Source organism: Rhipicephalus microplus, chromosome 3 (genome assembly GCF_043290135.1).
Source record: "Rhipicephalus microplus isolate Deutch F79 chromosome 3, USDA_Rmic, whole genome shotgun sequence".
NCBI lineage: Eukaryota > Metazoa > Arthropoda > Arachnida > Ixodida > Ixodidae > Rhipicephalus > Rhipicephalus microplus.
The window spans coordinates 5,453,037-5,470,160 of NC_134702.1; the positions used below are offsets into that span (position 1 = coordinate 5,453,037).

Here is a 17,124-nt window from a genome sequence, read left to right on the forward strand (position 1 = left end):
TATGCTCTTTGTCTACAGAATTTTCCAACAATTGTAGGGTGCACACGAGGGAAGCAACACCCTCTTAGTTACCCAAGGGGGCCAAGCTGCCCCTATACATTTACCTAATCGAGGAGGGGGGATGCATCATGAGCCTTCAACCCCCCCCTCCTGAAGGGGGCAACCCTGCGAGCTTATGGTAACAGCATCATATGTGGTGCACCTGTCATGTCATGGATGATTTTATAGTAGTTTGAATAGTTGTATAGAGCCAATGAAGCATTAGTGCCATATTGCCTATACCTAAATGGAAGCCCCACTGCATAAAATTCTAGAGGCTTCCCTCAGTCACAAAAGAAAAAAGTTTTACATGGTCTCTTAGATTATCCTAAAACAAACTTGAAGGCAAAACACTTAGCTTCAGTGCGCTGAAGATTCACATGTGCATGTATTTCGCCCTTTCTGTGGTTGATGAGGCGATGCACTAGTTCCAGCTACAGTATGCTTCAAAAATGTTCCGAAAACTGAGTAAGTTCATGTTTAAGAATATACTCTGACTTGACACAACAAAGTATAACAAAAACTACTTAGACGTTATGCCACCTATGAGGTTTGCATCATCAGTATGCATTGGCACCAAATGAGAGGTCACCCAATCTACATCTATTCTCGTATGTCTCTGTACACATCCAGCAGGAAGCCATGGTTGTTGCATGCCGACTTGTCACAGCAAATGAACCATGACTCGTGAAGCTTTCTCTTGCCCCACCTCTGTTTCTGAGCCAGTATCATTGCATTACTGAAGTCAAAGGCATGCCCTGTCGACCAGCAGTGTTCGACGAGTTCTGTCTTGAAACATGTTGCATGGGTGGCTTTGGCGACGTCCCCTTTGCGCTCTTTGAGCCTTGTTTCCTCCGCATTTCGCCAGTGTATGTGGCGTTGCAGTCCTCGAACAAAACCTTGAAAACAACCCCGCCTTGAGCGTTCGCAGTTCTTGGGCTTGGTGAATGCATTTCCCAAGGTATAATAGGGCTTGAAAACGGTTTAAATGCACAGCGGACAAAGTGCTCTCAAAATAGAGTCTGGCAGACCCTGAACGTAAGGAATGGAAACAATGGATGCTGTGTTTTTCTTGTGCCACACTCCTTGTTCCTCTTCGCATAAGTTTCAGGGTGTTGTTTACGAACGTCATCGAATGGTGCCTTTGTGTCAGCACACCGACCACATTTTCCATCTCATGTCGCCGCAAGTGCTGATCAGAACTAGCAGCATTGCTACGGGAAAAGCAAGTCCTCATGATGGGCCGTTTGGACAAAAAAACAAAAAAAAAAACTCTGGTATTGCATTGTTTTTGGTACACTGTTGTTTCCACCTTGCCATTACAAGTCCTGCTGACAAGTATATTAAAAAATTGCAAGGCATTGTGATTTTCTTCTTCATAGGTAAACTGAATGGCAGAGTATACCGTATATACTCGTGTAAGGGCCGCCCTCGTGTAAGGGCCGCACCCCAACTTTGAAAGCGGATATTTCGAAAAAAAAAAAAAAAGTTCAAAATGTCCCGCCAGAAAAGTGTAGTTAGTTCATTTACAGCCAGATGGCGCTGCACGCTTTTCCGCTTTTATTCTACTTCCGCCGACGCGCCGACCACGCTGTTGACAGCGCGCCGCCATATTTGCCTTGTGCGGCCTCTTTGTTGGCATCGTTCCTAGCATCGTGTCGATACGTTGGCAGCGCGACTTCAGATCGGTGTCGTCGGTGTCACTTTGTTGGTTGTAGTGAACCCTGCAGAAGCCAGCGCACGTGACGGACGATGGGCCGGCATCTGAGATCATTCACTGCAGCATTTAAGCTGCAAGTGATTGACTATGCCGAGGAGCACGGGAAGCGGGAAGCTGGACGAAAGTACGACGTCGATGAGAAGCGCGTGCGTTACTGGATGAATCAGAAAGATGCCCTCGCCGCTACTAACAGGAGCCGAAAGGCGTTTCGCGGGAAAAAGTGCAAGTACCCGCAACTCGAAAGCGAGCTCGTCAACTACGTCGTCGACACACGAAGGGACGGCTACGCCGTATCGACTGACATGATACGCGTCAAAGCCCTCAGCATCGCTCGCCACATGGAAATACCCCCGGCACAATTCAAGGCAAGTCGGGGCTGGGCTACGCGGTTTATGAACCGTAACCAGCTTTCTATTCGGCGCCGAACGACGATTTGCCAAAAACTGCCGCGCGAGTACGAAGACCACGTCATTAAGTTTCATCGCTTCGTGAATGCTCTCAGGAGGGAGCATGAATACGACCTGTCCCAAATTGGGAATGCGGACCAGACACCTGTGTGGTTCGATGCACCGGAAAGCACCACAGTGGATTTAAAAGGTGCGAAAAGTGTGTCTGTGCGCACGACTGGTGCAGAACGCCAAAGGTGCACTGTGATGTTGTGCATCACGGCAGACGGCAGGAGGCTTCCGCCGTACGTCGTATTTAAAAGGAAGACTCTCCCAAAAGAGAAGTTCCCTCAGGGAATCGTCGTACGTGCGCAAGAGAAGGGCTGGATGTCCGAGGAACTGGTCGTTGACTGGATTAAGACCGTCTGGGCAAACAGACCTGGAGGGCTGTTACAACGGAAAGCCCTCCTTGTTTTGGACAGCTTTAGGGGCCACTTGACCGACCGCGTCAAGAACCGAGTTGCCGCAACTCGTACGGACTTGGCCGTCATTCCCGGTGGCCTGACGAGTGTGCTGCAGCCGCTCGACGTATGCGTCAACAGACCATTCAAAGTGGAATTTCGCCGATGTTACTCTGAATGGATGGCTGGAGGCGTCCACGAGAAGACCCCTACAGGACGGCTGAAGCGGGCGTCGCTCCAACAGGTGTGTGAATGGATTTTGAATGCGTGGCGTGCCATGTCAGTAGAAGTAGTTGCTAAAAGCTTCAAGGTAACGGGAATTTCGAACTCCATGAACGGCACCGAAGATGACCGTCTCTGGGAAGACGCGGACGCCGAGGCGAGCTCCTCCGAGAACGAGGACAGCGAAATGGAATCCGAATAAAAACATTTCTGGCATGTCATTTGTGACTCTTGCACTCTGCTACTGTTGCATAAACAGTACAGACCTTTGGCCTGTACTGCCTGTACTAAATCGGCCTGATTCGTGTAAGGGCCGCACCTAGCAAAATTTTCGAAAAAAAAGTGCGGCCCTTACACGAGTATATACGGTACGCTGTTCAGTGCCTCATGAAAGCAACAGATTTGACCTCTTCAGGATGACGAAAGTGTCATCAACCTACAGTACAGTTTGGAGCCTACAGTAAAGATGGAGCCTCCCATCACTAAGATGGCCATGGTTACGGAGACTGGACTACCTATAAGGCACCCTTCAATTTGGTGGTAAACCGAGTTGTTGAAACTGAAGTACATTTGTTTTAGGCAGAGCCGCAACAGAATTACGATTTCCTCCACCGACATCAACGCAGCACCGCTTTGCAGATTCCCGTCCTCTTTCAACCGGGTCTCGGCAAACTCATTTGCCAGGGCAACAGGAACATTTGTGAACAAGGAAACATCAAAAGATACCATTGCATCATCATCAACAAGCTGCTGCGTACACACGACAGTTCCAAACCGCCAAGAGTTTCTTATTTGACCAGCCATCGTTCTCAGCTAACGGTCTCAGCAACTGAACCAGAAACTTTGACAAGTTGCAAGTTGGCGACTGAATGAAAAACATTATAAAACGAAAGAGACAGCCCTCCTTGTGATCCTTGGGCAGCCCATAAATCGTTAGAGTGGCCCCATCCAAAGAAAATAGTCGGCGGTACAACGCTTGATCAGTGCTTCCTTTGTTGCGCAATGCCTGCAACTATTCCACCAGTTGTCGTTCTGATTTTGTTGTGAGATCGCGGGTCAGCATCATAAAATGCGAAGAATCATAAATGCGAAGAATCGTTCAAGATGTACATTTTCTCCATATAACGTTTTCGGTTTAGTGAAACCATGCCTTTTATTTTGTCAGCAAAATGGAGGATGATATAATTATCTGACTTTGGATCCTTGAGCGCATTGTGTTCCTCAGAGGTAAGGTTAATACAAGTGCTTTTGGCATTTGCCAGGACACTTACGATTTGGCTGCAAGTCAAGTTCACTCAACAAGAGCTTGATTAGGGTGAGTTGGTTTATCGTGGTTGTATTTTAGTAACAGCGAGACAGAATGTACAGGAAAGAGCGCTGACTGTCAACTGAATTTATTGAAAGTGCTACAACTGTTTTTATGCAGAGTACAAAAACAGTGCTTATCCAGGATGACACATGTGTGACCATGAAAAAATATTCTTAGCTGAGAAAATAATACTTTCTCTCAGAAAGGAGAAGCCGTGGTGTACTGATGCTTTGACTCTTGGCTCTCCTGATAAAAAATGCTTCTATAATCTCTTTCATTCTTCGTTCTTGCTTTGTTTTTCTAAAACAGTGTTTTATGAAACATAGCTAGGACTGCACTTACATTCTTTGCAGTGTACAGCCATGAGGCTACCATAGTCATTCTTAACATTTGAAGCATGCCGTCTTCCTCAGTCATTGAAGCATTGCCCAGTTTGTCCTATGTTTATCTTTCCACATATCAGCGGTATCTCATACACAACAATTAGATTGGCATTCAGTAAACATATTCTCGTGACGAATGTTGAATGGTAGACTACTCCTGTTGCTGTTTTGTACACACACTTTCGTAAGTTTTTAAGCGGTGAAAACAACAAATTGATATCATATCGCCTCGATGTTTTCTTTAAATTGTGAGATACCTTATGTACGTACAGTATAACATGCAAAGGTCTTTAGTCATTCTGTTGTTCTTTCGGTCCTGTTTTGTTTAAGTTTGTTTTCTGCAGGAGATTTTGCAAACGGGTATGATGAGACTGTTGGGATATCCAGCATCTTTCAGTCTTTTATTCTGCTTTGTACGACTCACCTCACCCTTGCGTTCACATGACTTCTGAAGGGCGGCCTGAATACACCTGGTGGCAATTCCTCTTTTTATAATTTTGAATGCCCACTGTCAAAAGGAAGTACTGAATGTCATTGTCTTTAGGCAATTCAAATGTGAACTTGAGCCCCCAGGTTTGCTCTTTGAAGACGTTAAGCACAGCTTCAACCTCATCATTAAAACACATTTGTTCAGTATTTTCAATAAGCACAAGATAATCGTCATCGTAACCTTACACCTTGCATACAGGTATACATGTAAGGCTTGCAGAAATGCGATTGTCAATGACAGATAAAAAGATGTCACAAACAAGTGGGGCCAATGACGTACTTATACATATGCCAGTGCATTGGATTAAGAATTGCCCATCGTATTTGATGGTAGTAGAATTGAGATAGACTTCTAAATGTGTAATAAAATTGTGAGAGTTCATGCCCACAATGTTCTGAAAATGCAACTCCTGTTCTTCATAACATTTCCTCACATCGAAAATAAGGCCATCACAAGAAACAGAGTAATAAAGGTTCACAACGTCTATTAAAAATCCCACAGCAGTGCACCGAAACCCTTCCTGTAGTTCCTGGACCAAATCAGAGGAGCTTCTTACAAGGAAGGGATCTTGAAAAGTCAAATTATTCAAGTTATCCTGAAGAAATTTTCCTACATGTTTCTGGCATGACATTCTCTCCGAATCAATTACTCTGAAAAGATGCTCAGGCTTGTGCGTCTTGGAGGTGAAAAAGACCTCTGAGTAACCTTTTTTGGACTTACCTTCTAACTTTTTTTAGTTCTCATGGTTCAGGTCCTTGATTAGCTTCAATGCTTTCTTTTTATGCTGTTTTGGGTCGAAGTAGACGAGCTTGAAGTGCTTTTGGATTGCCGTGGTTGCTTTTGATTCAAATAAAGCTTGCAGAACTACCACAAATCAGCCTTCTTTATCAGCCTGCATCACTTCCAAATTGTTATCTTTCATGTACGTGGCAATCTTTTTCAAAGGCTTTCTTGAAGTTCTTAATGACACAGTCAACACTCCCCGCTATGATATGGCATCTTGTTTCGTCACTCACATTGTGTTCCAAGCTGGATGCCATAGCCAGCTGCTGGTAGGGTTCCAGTCGTGGTTGAAAACTGTACTTCGCCCCCTCCTCAAGTACCTTTCCAGCTTTATATGGTAAGAATGTTCCCCCTAACATGGTCACTTTGCTCAGCGACGTGTTTTGGTTTCTATTCCTTGGCAAAAAGAGTAGGTTGCGTTTCAAAAGGAATTCTGTTGTATTCTTTGCAAGGCTTTTCAAGTGACGCAGTCTTGCAGCTTTGTGAGGAGGATCCTTCTCTTCAATAACTAGGACATTAAGCTAATGATAGTACATCCAAGTCTGTCGCCACTTATCAGATTTTGTCACTTTGCATATTCTTTTGGCATGACCCCAAGAGTTTGGACCAGACAGAAAAAAGCACTAACCTCGGAAGGGGCAATTTGTCTCTTCAAATAGTCGGACACGGTGCGTAACTGGCAGGTTGTCATGACTATCAGGTCTATGCAGGTGAGCACTGGGTCTGGAACAGCTGAAGAAAACTCTGTATAAAGCTGTTGCACTCTGTATAGAAGCGGTCGTATCACCTCCAATAAATTCAGTTGCCAGTCGGTTCTCTTTCCTGTTCATTTTGTCTCTTCCTAAAGTTGTCGCGTTGTCACTACAATACAACCTAGTTCACCCCCGTTGTGTCCTGAATGTGCCGTATTTCTCCTCAACCTCCGCAATATCATCTCGTTTTGGCACTTTCCGTGGGGCTATCGCGAATCTCGGGCCTTTCGACAGCAGACTGAAGTGGTTGTTCACAGTTGCCTCAAAGAAAGGTTGTGTACCGCTTTGCTGCTTCTCCCAACGCTTCTGCTCGCGCCGGCGGAAAACAGTGACACATTTGTGCGCGTGACAGGGGAAGGATGTGATACTAGTGCAAGTCCGCCCTTTCAACACAATGGCTCATCGGCAAGGTTCTGTTTCGCGTTGCATATCAAGCCCCATGGTCCGCAGGTTGATATGTGGGGTTTAACGTCCCAAAACCACCATATGATTATGAGAGACGCCGTAGTGGAGGGCTCCGGAAATTTCGACCACCTGAGGTTCTTTAACGTGCACCCAAATCTGAGCACACGGGCCTACAACATTTCCGCCTCCATCAGAAATGCAGCCGCCGCAGCCGGGATTTATTCCCGCGACCTACGGGTCAGCAGCCGAGTACCTAAGCCACTACGCCACCGCGGCGGGGCAATGGTCCGCAGGTCGACAAGGGAGAGACGACAGCCTGGCCGTCTGAACTACGATGAACAATTTCGACTAACCAATTAACCTGTTGAAGCTTATGTTTCGTTTAATTGTAAATAACAGCCCCGCCGCGGCATTCCAATTATGCTGATAAAGACATTGGGTCCGAAGTCTAAACAGAATGAGAGAGGCAGTGAGCAGAACAATAATCGATGGTGAAGTCCCTGATGGATGGAAACTTAGCAGGATGAGCATGATATGATGATGGATGAGCATGATAAATGAAAGGGGGACAAAGATGACATAAACAACTACCGTCCTATAACGGTGACATCAGTGGTCTACAGGCTGGCGATGCAGATTATAAAGGAAAGACTGCAGGCATGGATAGAGGATGAGGGGGTGCTGGGGGAACTGCAGAATGGGTTTCGGAAACACAGAAGGTTGGAAGACAATCTGTTCTCACTGACGCAGTGCATCGAAATAGCAGAAAAGGAACTCAGGCCCCTGTGGCTAACATTTTTGGATATCAAGGGAGCGTATGATAGCGTGGTTCAAGAGGACTTGCGGGGAATACTAGACACACTGGGTGTGGAAGATGGAGCCACTAATCTTTTAAAGGAAATCTATAAAAGTAACAAGGTAGTTATAAAGTGGGAAAAACAGGTATCCAAGCCCACAGAGGTGAAACGGGGACTTAGGCAGGGGTGTCCCCTGTCACCCTTATTATTCATGATGTACCTACAAGGATTAGAGGCCAAATTAGAGGGAAGTGGACTGGGCTTCAACCTCTCCTTAGTCAAACAAGGAAAACTCATTGATCAGGCACTACAAGCATTAATGTACGCAGATGATATAGTGCTAATGGCCGACAACAAGGAAGATTTGCAGAGATTGATGGACATCTGCGGTAATGATGGAGATAGGTTAGATTTTAGATTCTGTAAGGAAAAATCAGCAGTCATGATTTTTAATGATAACGAAGGTAGTGAGCTTAGAATACAGGAGGTCACGCTAGAGATAGCAGGTAAATACAAATACCTGGGCGTATGGATAAGCAATGGGACCGAGTACCTAAGGGAACACGAAATATACGTGACGACTAAAGGTAACAGGAATGCAGCAGTCATGAAAAATAGGGCACTGTGGAATTACAATAGGTATGATGTTGTGAGAGGAATATGGAAAGGGGTCATGGTTCCTGGGCTGACGTTCAGCAATGCGGTCTTGTGCATGAGATCAGAAGTTCAAGCAAGATTAGAAATTAAGCAACGTGGAATAGGTAGGCTTGCTTTAGGAGCTCACGGGAATACACCAAATCAGGGAGTACAAGGTGATATGGGATGGACATCATTTGAGGGCAGGGAAGCTAGCAGCAAGATAAAATTTGAGAAGCGATTGAGAGAAATGGGGGAAGAGTGTTGGGCTAGGAAGGTTTTCAGCTACTTGTACATGAAGAATGTCGATACAAAATGGAGGAATCGAACCAGGAAGTTGACTGGTAAATACTTAGAAAACAGCAGGTGGCCAAACCAAAAAGAACTATCGGTTAAGAAAAAAGTGAAGGAAACGGAGACTGACATGTGGAGAATGGGCATGATTAAGAAGTCCGCACTAGATATCTATCGAACTTTTAAGCAGGAAATTGCCAAGGAAAGGATCTATGATAATACTCGGGGTAGTTCTCTACTGTTTGAGGCCAGGACGGGAGTACTGCGAACCAAGACATATCGGGCCGAATACGAAGGGGTCGACACAGTATGCAGTGCGTGTGGAGAGGAAGAAGAAACTGCCGAACACTTGATAATGTTCTGTAAAGGGCTTCACCCTATAGTTCAGGATGATGGCGCAGAGTTTTTCAAAGCACTGGGATTTAGGGACAGCGAGGGCAAAATAGACTTTAAGCGGGTAGACTTAACTAGAAGGAGGTTATCTGATTGGTGGCTAAAGTCAAGGCACGAGTGAAAATTAAACCCTTCACTGCGAAGTACGAAGCCTCAACTTCATTATTTAAAGAGAAAAAAAAGATAAATGTAATGGTTAGTTCACTAAGTATTACGGCTAGGTGGCGTTAGCCGCCGCCCAATCTAAAGGGTACAGCCACATCCATCCATCCATCCATCCACGTCACCTAAGGCGGCGCTGCGCTGCGCAGAGACGGCAATCAACCACGCGTGGGGGCAACGTGAAACATTTAAAATATATTTTCTTGCTCGTGGATGACCTCAAGTGGCGACCGAGAAAATATGTTAATTAGCTTCTGAAAAACAGGATGCCTACGCGGGTGCACGACTGATCTGAAATATCGTCAGGTCGACAGGATGCCGAAAGTGAGCGCGTAACGGTACTGAAACATTTTATCGATGAGAAGTGGTAGAAGAGTGGAACGATGAGCTCAGTTGTGAGCCATTGCTTGCAACACTTTTCACGGCGAACCACCATTTTCTCAAGCACTAATCTGTGAATAATTGATTGATGATTGATTGATATGTGGGGTTTAACGTCCCAAAACCACCATATAATTATGAGAGACGCCGTAGTGGAGGGCTCCGGAAATTCCGACCAACTGGGATTTTTTAACGTGCACCAAAATCTGAAACCTGTAAATAAAGCCCCATCAATCAAAGCGTCATAATCATGAGGCGAGAACCACGAGCAGTGTCTGAATGAAATCCTTTAATTTCTGCACACAGGTGATAGAACACATTTCCGAGTAGTGACTCACTATCTGTTTACAACAATGCATTCTTAATAATTTGTTGCACGTCCTTTTTTTATCCCCAAGGAAAAAGTTTATTAGTTCACAAGCGCCCCACAGAACATTGGGCTGCAAGCCTAGGTTATGTGCCTGAGCTTCAGGCACTTCCTCTTTTCACGGGAAGATGCTCGCTTTTTGTGGAGTACCTTTGTGTAAAAACGCAAATGGGTGAGCAGAAAAAACTTGTTTACTTGATTGGTGAAGCTCGGACCATGTTGTGTGCAGCCCAGTGTGACATTTTTTTTTTTTCAAGCAGGAAACAAGCTCTTCCAAGCGGTCACTGTGAAGCTCGTTGTAGCTAAAGCACTTTGAAAAAGTGATTTCAAAGGCGTCGACAAATGCGAACAGCTTCTCCGAAAGTCCGGCCCATAGGCGTCCACACGAGGGAGGCAAAGGGGGCTGGCCACCTGGGACGGGGGCGCTAAATCTGTTCTATCTAAATGTGTGGCGTAAAATCTGCCTCATACACTGATTTAATATAAAGGAGACACCTTGCAATAAACATTCGCCCCCCCCCCTCCCCTGAACGGCAAGCACGCCCATGGGTGTACCCCTTTTAATGCGGACAGTTTCGCCCATCTAAGTGTGCTCGAAGTGCCGGGAGATGTACCTCTCGCTGAAGTGCAGCTCGCACACAGCCGAGTTATCTTGAAGCAGCTTGTCAGCGCGCGGGATCGCTCTACGCCACTGCGCTAGCAGAGCTTCGTCCTTTGGAACGCCGAACAACGCATGTTTCTTTTCAGCTGACTAATAGCCTGTAGTGAACCCGGGGGACGAAGCAATGACTTTGTTTTCGCGCCATCAGAGTGCATACAGAAGCATGCACTGGTGTCAGAGTGCCACCGCAAAAAAAAAAAAAAAAAAAAAAAAACGAGGTCGAACGCGCTTGACGAAACTGTCGGAAACGTGCAAACGACGTTTAAACGATTGCGCGCTCCCCCACGCGGCTCCTCCTCGGAGGCTTCAGTGCGCTCCGTAGGCGCCGCTTGCCGCTCATCACACTTTCCTGTTCTAGCCACTGTAGTTCAATCCTTGCGCTCCGCAAGCACTGCGAAGCTTTCAGGAGGCCGAGCCGCGCTAGGCCAACTATTATTTTCCCTGCATTTTCGGAGTGTTATTTACATAATGTTTTATAAAAAATACTAGATTGCTTTCACAGTACTGGCGATTTGATATACCAAATGAGGATTATTTCGTGACATACATATCGACATCCGCTACTGCCCGCAAAAAAAAAAAAAAAAAGCAGATCCCACGTAACTTGGGAATCAATGCTATGCAAGGTGACTGAAATTTCTTATTAAGTGAAACTTTATGAAGTGGCGCTAAATACACGCGAGAAATTGGATAGTCAACACTGGAACCAGCATTGGCGTTCCACGAACGTTTGTGTTGTGTCTTCGCGGTTTCTGTGTGTGTGTGTGCGCGCACCTGTTGACGCCTCAGCTGGCCGCCTGCACCACATCGGACTTTTGCTACTACCACGTGCGCATCGTTATCTGGCTAACACTACGCTGCCTATAAATACGTTATACACTTTTGAATAAACGTTCTTTTCATTCTGCTGACTACGTTGACACATTGCAGGTCCGGCGCTGCTATGCGCACACCATGGCTATGCTACAGTGGCGACGAGGATGTTCATCACCCATGCAGTGAAAGACGACCCTGAACCTGACACTACGAAAAATCGAGCAACCAAGGCGATCATGGCTCACCACCAGCTTCCGGACTTCGAAGAGAGCAAAGATAAGTGGACGCCATACATTATCAAAGCCGAAGCATACTTTGAAGCGAATGCCATTGAAGACTCGACTAAGAAAAGAGCATTGCTGGTTGCTGCCTTAAGCACGCACACGATACAAGTGCTGGCAGGGAAGGTGGCTTCACGCAAGCCGAATGCGCTGACTTATGAAGAAGTCGTGGCAGTGTTGAGTGAGCACTACGACCCCAAGCGACACGAAATCGCAGAAAGTTACAGGTTTTTCAGTCGGTGTCAAGCGGAGGGTGAGCCCATTAATGAATTCCTGGTCGACATTCGCCGAATATCTGATAATTGCAATTTTGGCAGTGCATTAAATCGCATGCTACGAGATCGCATTGTGTGTGGTGTCCGGTCAAGTGCACTACAGAAGCAGCTACTTGCGAAGCGGGAATTAACATTAGAAGACGCTGAAGCGATGGTTCGTTCAGCTGAAGCTGCAGATGGTGGCGTGAAAAACATGAACGGATCTGGATTGACACCAGTGTTAAAAGTACAAGCGTATCAGCAGAAAACACCGCAAGACGAGAGACGGAGGGCTACACGTCAAGAATGCTCAAGGTGCGGTAATGCAAAGCACAATGAGAGTGGTTGCACCTGGTCTAACGCTCGCTGTTATCGCTGTGGAGGACGCGGCCACCTTGCGAGGAAATGCCGAAGCCGCGGTCCTCACGAGCAAGGAACAGCAAGCAGGGCACAAACCAACATTCTCACGGGGACGGAAGGTTCGACAGACGACGAACACGAAGCAGCGCACATCTGGGCCTTGGCCTCGGAACGGAAGAGTTGTCTGGTGCCACCAATTCGCCGAACGTTCTCTTGGTGTGGTGTGCAGCTTACCATGGAAGTTGATACTGGGTCGCCCGTTTGTGTTATCCCTCGTCAACTGTACGAGAAGCACCGCGACCAATGGCCGAAACTGAGACCATCCAGTGTGAGATTATCCTGCTACACAGGACGACTGCCAGTGCTTGGGGAGCTTGCGCTCAGTGTTTCTCATAAGGGAGTGACGGCGGAGTGTGCGCTGACCGTGTTAGACTGTGCGGGACCAAGCCTCTGTGGTCGAGATTTAATTCAGCTGCTGAACGCCGCTGGTGCTCCGGTGGTTCGCGTTGCAGGAGACTCTGAGCCCACAGAACAAACGGGCAAGTCCAGTGTGAATAGCATATTCAACGACTTCAACGACGTGTTTTCCGAGGAACTGGGGCTCATCACAGGCCCTCCGGTCAGTCTGCACCTAAAAGAAGGCGCCGTACCTAAGTTCTGTAAGTCCAGACCCATTCCATATGCGCTACGCGACCGCGTGTCACTTGAACTTGATCGGTTAGTGTCCTTAGGCGTGTTATCACCGGTGGCACACTCGGAATGGGCGTCACCTATAGTCGTAGTTCTTAAGAAAGACTGCGCAGTGAGAATCTGCGGTGATTTCAAGGCCACAGTGAATCCCGCATGCGCCACTGAACAATATCCCTTGCCTATCATTGAAGATATGTTTGCGCAACTACACGATGGGGATTGTTTCAGCACACTGGATTTACGGGACGCATACAATCAAGTGGCACTGGATGAGCCGGCAAAGAAAATTTGCGTCATTAACACACCAAAAGGGCTTTTTTGCTACAACCGACTGCCTTTCGGAATAGCCTCTGCACCCGCGATATTCCAAAAAAAAAAATGGATGAGGTTCTAGCTGGTCTGGTGGGTGCACAAGCTTACCTTGACGACGTGCTCATTTCTGAAAAATCAAGCGACAGTGGTGAAAGGCTGAAAAACGTTTTGGAGCGGTTTCGAGAGAGAGACGTAAAGTTGAGACACGATAAGTGCAAGCTGCGCAGCCCAGCAGTTACCTATCTCGGGCATCGCATCGATCGCGATGGGCTTCATCCGACAGAGAAAAACCTCGATGCTATCATGCAGGCGCAGAGCCCCCGTAATGTCGGCGAACTGCGGTCTTTTTTGGGAATGATCACGTTCTACGCGAGGTTTCTGCCTAACATGTCGACCACACTTTTTCCTTTGTATCAGCTGCTGGAAAAGAATGCGCGCTGGCACTGAGAACAGCCTCAAGAGCTTGCGTTTAAGGTTGCTAAGCAAAGCCTCAAAGCAGCCAAGGTTCTCGTCCATTTCGACCCTTCGAAGGAACTAAAACTTGAGTGCGACGCGTCGCCATACGGAGTGGGCGCGGTCTTGTTTCACACGATAGGAAACGTCCACAGGCCGATCGGCTTTCGCTCGCGTACGTTAACACAGGCGGAGCGCAACTATTCACAGCTCGAGCGAGAGGCACTGGCACTGGTATTTGGCGTAACTAAATTCCGCGACTACCTTCTAGGTCGGGAATTTACCTTGGTGTCTGACCACCAACCGTTGCTGGGCCTGTTGAGGTCATACAGGCAGACGCCCACAATGGCCGCTGCCCGGATCCAACGTTGGGCGCTTCAGCTGGGGGCCTACCGGTACCAGCTGCAGTACGCCCCAGGACGACAGATGCTGAATGCCGATGCCTTAAGCCGCCTGCCGCTGCAAACTACGGAAACTGACGAAGACGGTGAGCCACCCGAATATGTACTCTCGCTAAACTAGCTGAACAACGGTGTCGTGACAACGCGTGAGCTGAAGGCTTTCACCGCTTCAGATCCTGTCCTGGCAGAAGTCAAACGGTACATATTACATGGGTGGCCCAGACATGCCAACGGGCTGGCAAGGGACATACTGCCATTTTTTGACCGTAAGCTAGAGCTATCCGTTGCACATGACCTTGTTTATTGGGGCAATAGGGTCATAATACCAGCCGAAGCAAGAGTGCAAGTGCTGCAGCTTTTACATGAGCGACGTATGTAACTGCGCGGTAGTAAACACGGACGACAAGAAGATACAAGGACAAGCGCAGAAGATACAAGGACAAGGCAACAAGCGCCACTGCGCTTGTCCTTGTATCTTCTTGTCGTCCGTGTTTACTACCGCGCAGTTACATACGTCGATCATGAATCACCAACTCGCCCAATCGTCCACCTTGGTTTTTTACATGAGACTCGCCAGGGTTCGCCGGCAATGAAATCTGTCGCGCGCTCTTTGTTTTGGTGGCCAGGCCTAGACAGAAATATTGAAGAGGTGTCTACTCAGTGCCAGAACTGTGTTCAAAATTTGCCGATGCCAACCGCGGCGCCCGTTGTCAAGTGGCCGGAAACCGGCGAAAGGTGGTCCCGCATTCACATTGACTACGCGGGGCCGATCGGCGGAAAAATGATACTCGTCATAGTTGACGCCCACACGAAATGGCTTGAAGCCGTACCTCTGTCACATGCTTCAACGGAAACCACCATTAACTGCTTACGTGCCATTTTCAGCAGGTTTGGGGTACCACGCACAATCGTGTCCGACAACGGGACTCAGTTTTCCAGCCATGATTTTGAGGAATTCGTAGCAAACAACAACATAGTGCACCTCCGATGTGCGCCCTACCACCCCCAGTCTAATGGTGCAGCGGAAAGGGCAGTGCGTACTATAAAAGATGGCCTTCGAAAAATGAGGAGAGGAAAGCTAGAGGAGAATCTGATACGCTTGCTGTTTAACTATCGGAGGACGCCACAAAAGTGCGGTAAATCCCCAGCAGAGTTGCTCTTGGGTTACCAAATACGCTCACGGCTGGACACATGTTTTCCTCCAGCCCTTGCAGGATCAAAAGAAGACCAAGAGGACTGGCTGCCGCTACCAGGAAGTGACGTATACGCCCGCAATTATGGTGCGGGGAGCAAATGGACGCCTGGCAATGTGAAGGCGACGTCTGGAGCGAGAATGGTGACCGTGAACACTCCGGACGGGGTCGTCCAGCGGCATGTTGATCAACTTCGCCCGCGACAGGACTCGCCACCCGTAACAACTGCCACAAGTCCCAGCGAGTCAGACCAAGCAACGGAACCATCGCCTCCGGAAGCGGTAAGCTCGAATGCAGGCATGTCTTCTCGGCTCATCCCTAATGATGCTGGTTCTGCACAACGTGCATCACCGAAGATCACGGCCATCCCGATGAGTACCGGTGTCGCCCAACAAGCTCTCGGGCGTTCAACAAGAGAACGTAAGACAGTACAACGCTTTAAGTTCTAAGGGGGAAGGAATGTTGTGTCTTCGCGGTTTCTGTGTGTGTGTGCGCGCGCACCTGTTGACGCCTCAGCTGGGCGCCTGCACCACATCGGACTTTTGCTACTACCACGTGCGCATCGTTATCTGGCTAACACTGCGCTGCCTATAAATACGTTATACACTTTTGAATAAACGCTCTTTTCATTCTGCTGACTACGTTGACACATTGCTGGTCCGGCGCTGCTATGCGCACACCATGGCTATGCTACAGCTTGGCTCTTCTTGCAAATTATTTCGAAGACCTGGCGTGGCTCTGTAGTGGAATACTTGGTTTCCACGCAGATTGCTTGGCTTCAATTGCTCCGCTAGGACACAAACGTTTATTATTTGCGTTCGAAGGGTCAACGTAGCCAATGCCAGCTTAACGTTCACGCGTTAAAAAAGATGTGGTGAGAAGGGTTTCATGACGTACGTGACGGGATTGTGAAATTATTCATGTTAGGACCAGCGAGTCATATTCATCAAACCATCTTACCCGCCCACACTAATTTTGGATTACCCTAAGTTAAGGGGGTGATCGTGAGGGCACCCAGACGTAGGCGATTTATAGATAGATAGACAGACAGACGAACGGACGGACAGACAGACGGATGGATGGACAGATAGACAGACGGACGCACAGATAGACGGATGGGCAGACGGATGGATAGACAGAAGGACAGATAGATAGATCGACAGACGCATAGATAGACAGACGGACGGACGGATGGACAGATGGACGGGCGGATGGATGGATGGATAGATGGATGGATGGACGGACAGACAGACGGATAGACAGAGAGACGGGCAGATAGACGGACAGACAGATGGACAGACGGATGGATGGATGGACAGACGGACGGATAGACAGACGGATAGATAGATAGATCGACAGACAGACGGACGTACGGACGGACAGACAGACAGACAGACAGATAGATAGATAGATAGATAGATAGATAGATAGATAGATAGATAGATAGATAGATAGATAGATAGATAGATAGATAGATAGATAGATGCTCAAAGTGGTTGTAGTGCGCAAAGAAATAATTTTAAAAACCATTGACAGTATAACCACCAGAGTTATGTTTTTAAATGTGCTTTGTTCTTGAGAGCAAGTATCGTCACAGAAGACCCAAAAACATTTACCTTTTAGCCTGCATTCCATTAAGATTCAAGTGAAAACAAAGAATGATAACATGCCAATTAACAATCTGACACTCGCCGCATATGATACCCAAAACGTTGTTGGAAAG

At 47.5% G+C, this 17,124-nt stretch overlaps 3 protein-coding genes across 5 annotated transcripts in view; 2 read left to right on the forward strand and 1 right to left on the reverse strand.

Moving 5' to 3' along the window:
• Window positions 1-17,124, forward strand: part of LOC119183645 (LIM domain kinase 1) — a 95,534-nt gene that overhangs the window by 52,473 nt on the left and 25,937 nt on the right. Inside the window, exon 11 of one of the 3 annotated variants that reach the window (XM_075888792.1) lies at window positions 11,572-11,741. The exons of 1 other annotated variant lie outside the window; for it this stretch is intronic. In XM_075888792.1, coding sequence (XP_075744907.1) covers window positions 11,572-11,643 — 72 coding nt within the window. In that variant the 3' untranslated portion in view covers window positions 11,644-11,741. Of the gene's footprint in view, window positions 1-11,571; window positions 13,446-17,124 lie in introns of those variants that run through there. One more of the 3 variants, XM_075888789.1, reaches the window with a different exon arrangement.
• LOC119183629 (uncharacterized) overlaps window positions 1-17,124 on the reverse strand; it is a 118,509-nt gene that overhangs the window by 26,937 nt on the left and 74,448 nt on the right. The gene's annotated exons all lie outside the window — the stretch shown is intronic.
• Window positions 14,153-16,481, forward strand: LOC142803581 (uncharacterized). The gene is made up of 2 exons (XM_075888803.1): window positions 14,153-14,294; window positions 15,414-16,481. Exons 1-2 carry the CDS (start codon window positions 14,153-14,155, stop codon window positions 15,848-15,850), a joined length of 579 nt encoding a protein of 192 aa, XP_075744918.1. The 3' UTR covers window positions 15,851-16,481.

Excerpts from the sequence above, each read along its gene's own strand:
- LOC142803581 (XM_075888803.1), top strand. The coding sequence starts at position 14,153 with ATGGCCGCTGCCCGGATCCAACGTTGGGCGCTTCAGCTGGGGGCCTAC. Across the intron at positions 14,295-15,413 it reads TACGGAAACTGACGAAGACG|CCCTTGCAGGATCAAAAGAA; the intron begins GTGAGCCACCCG and ends GTTTTCCTCCAG.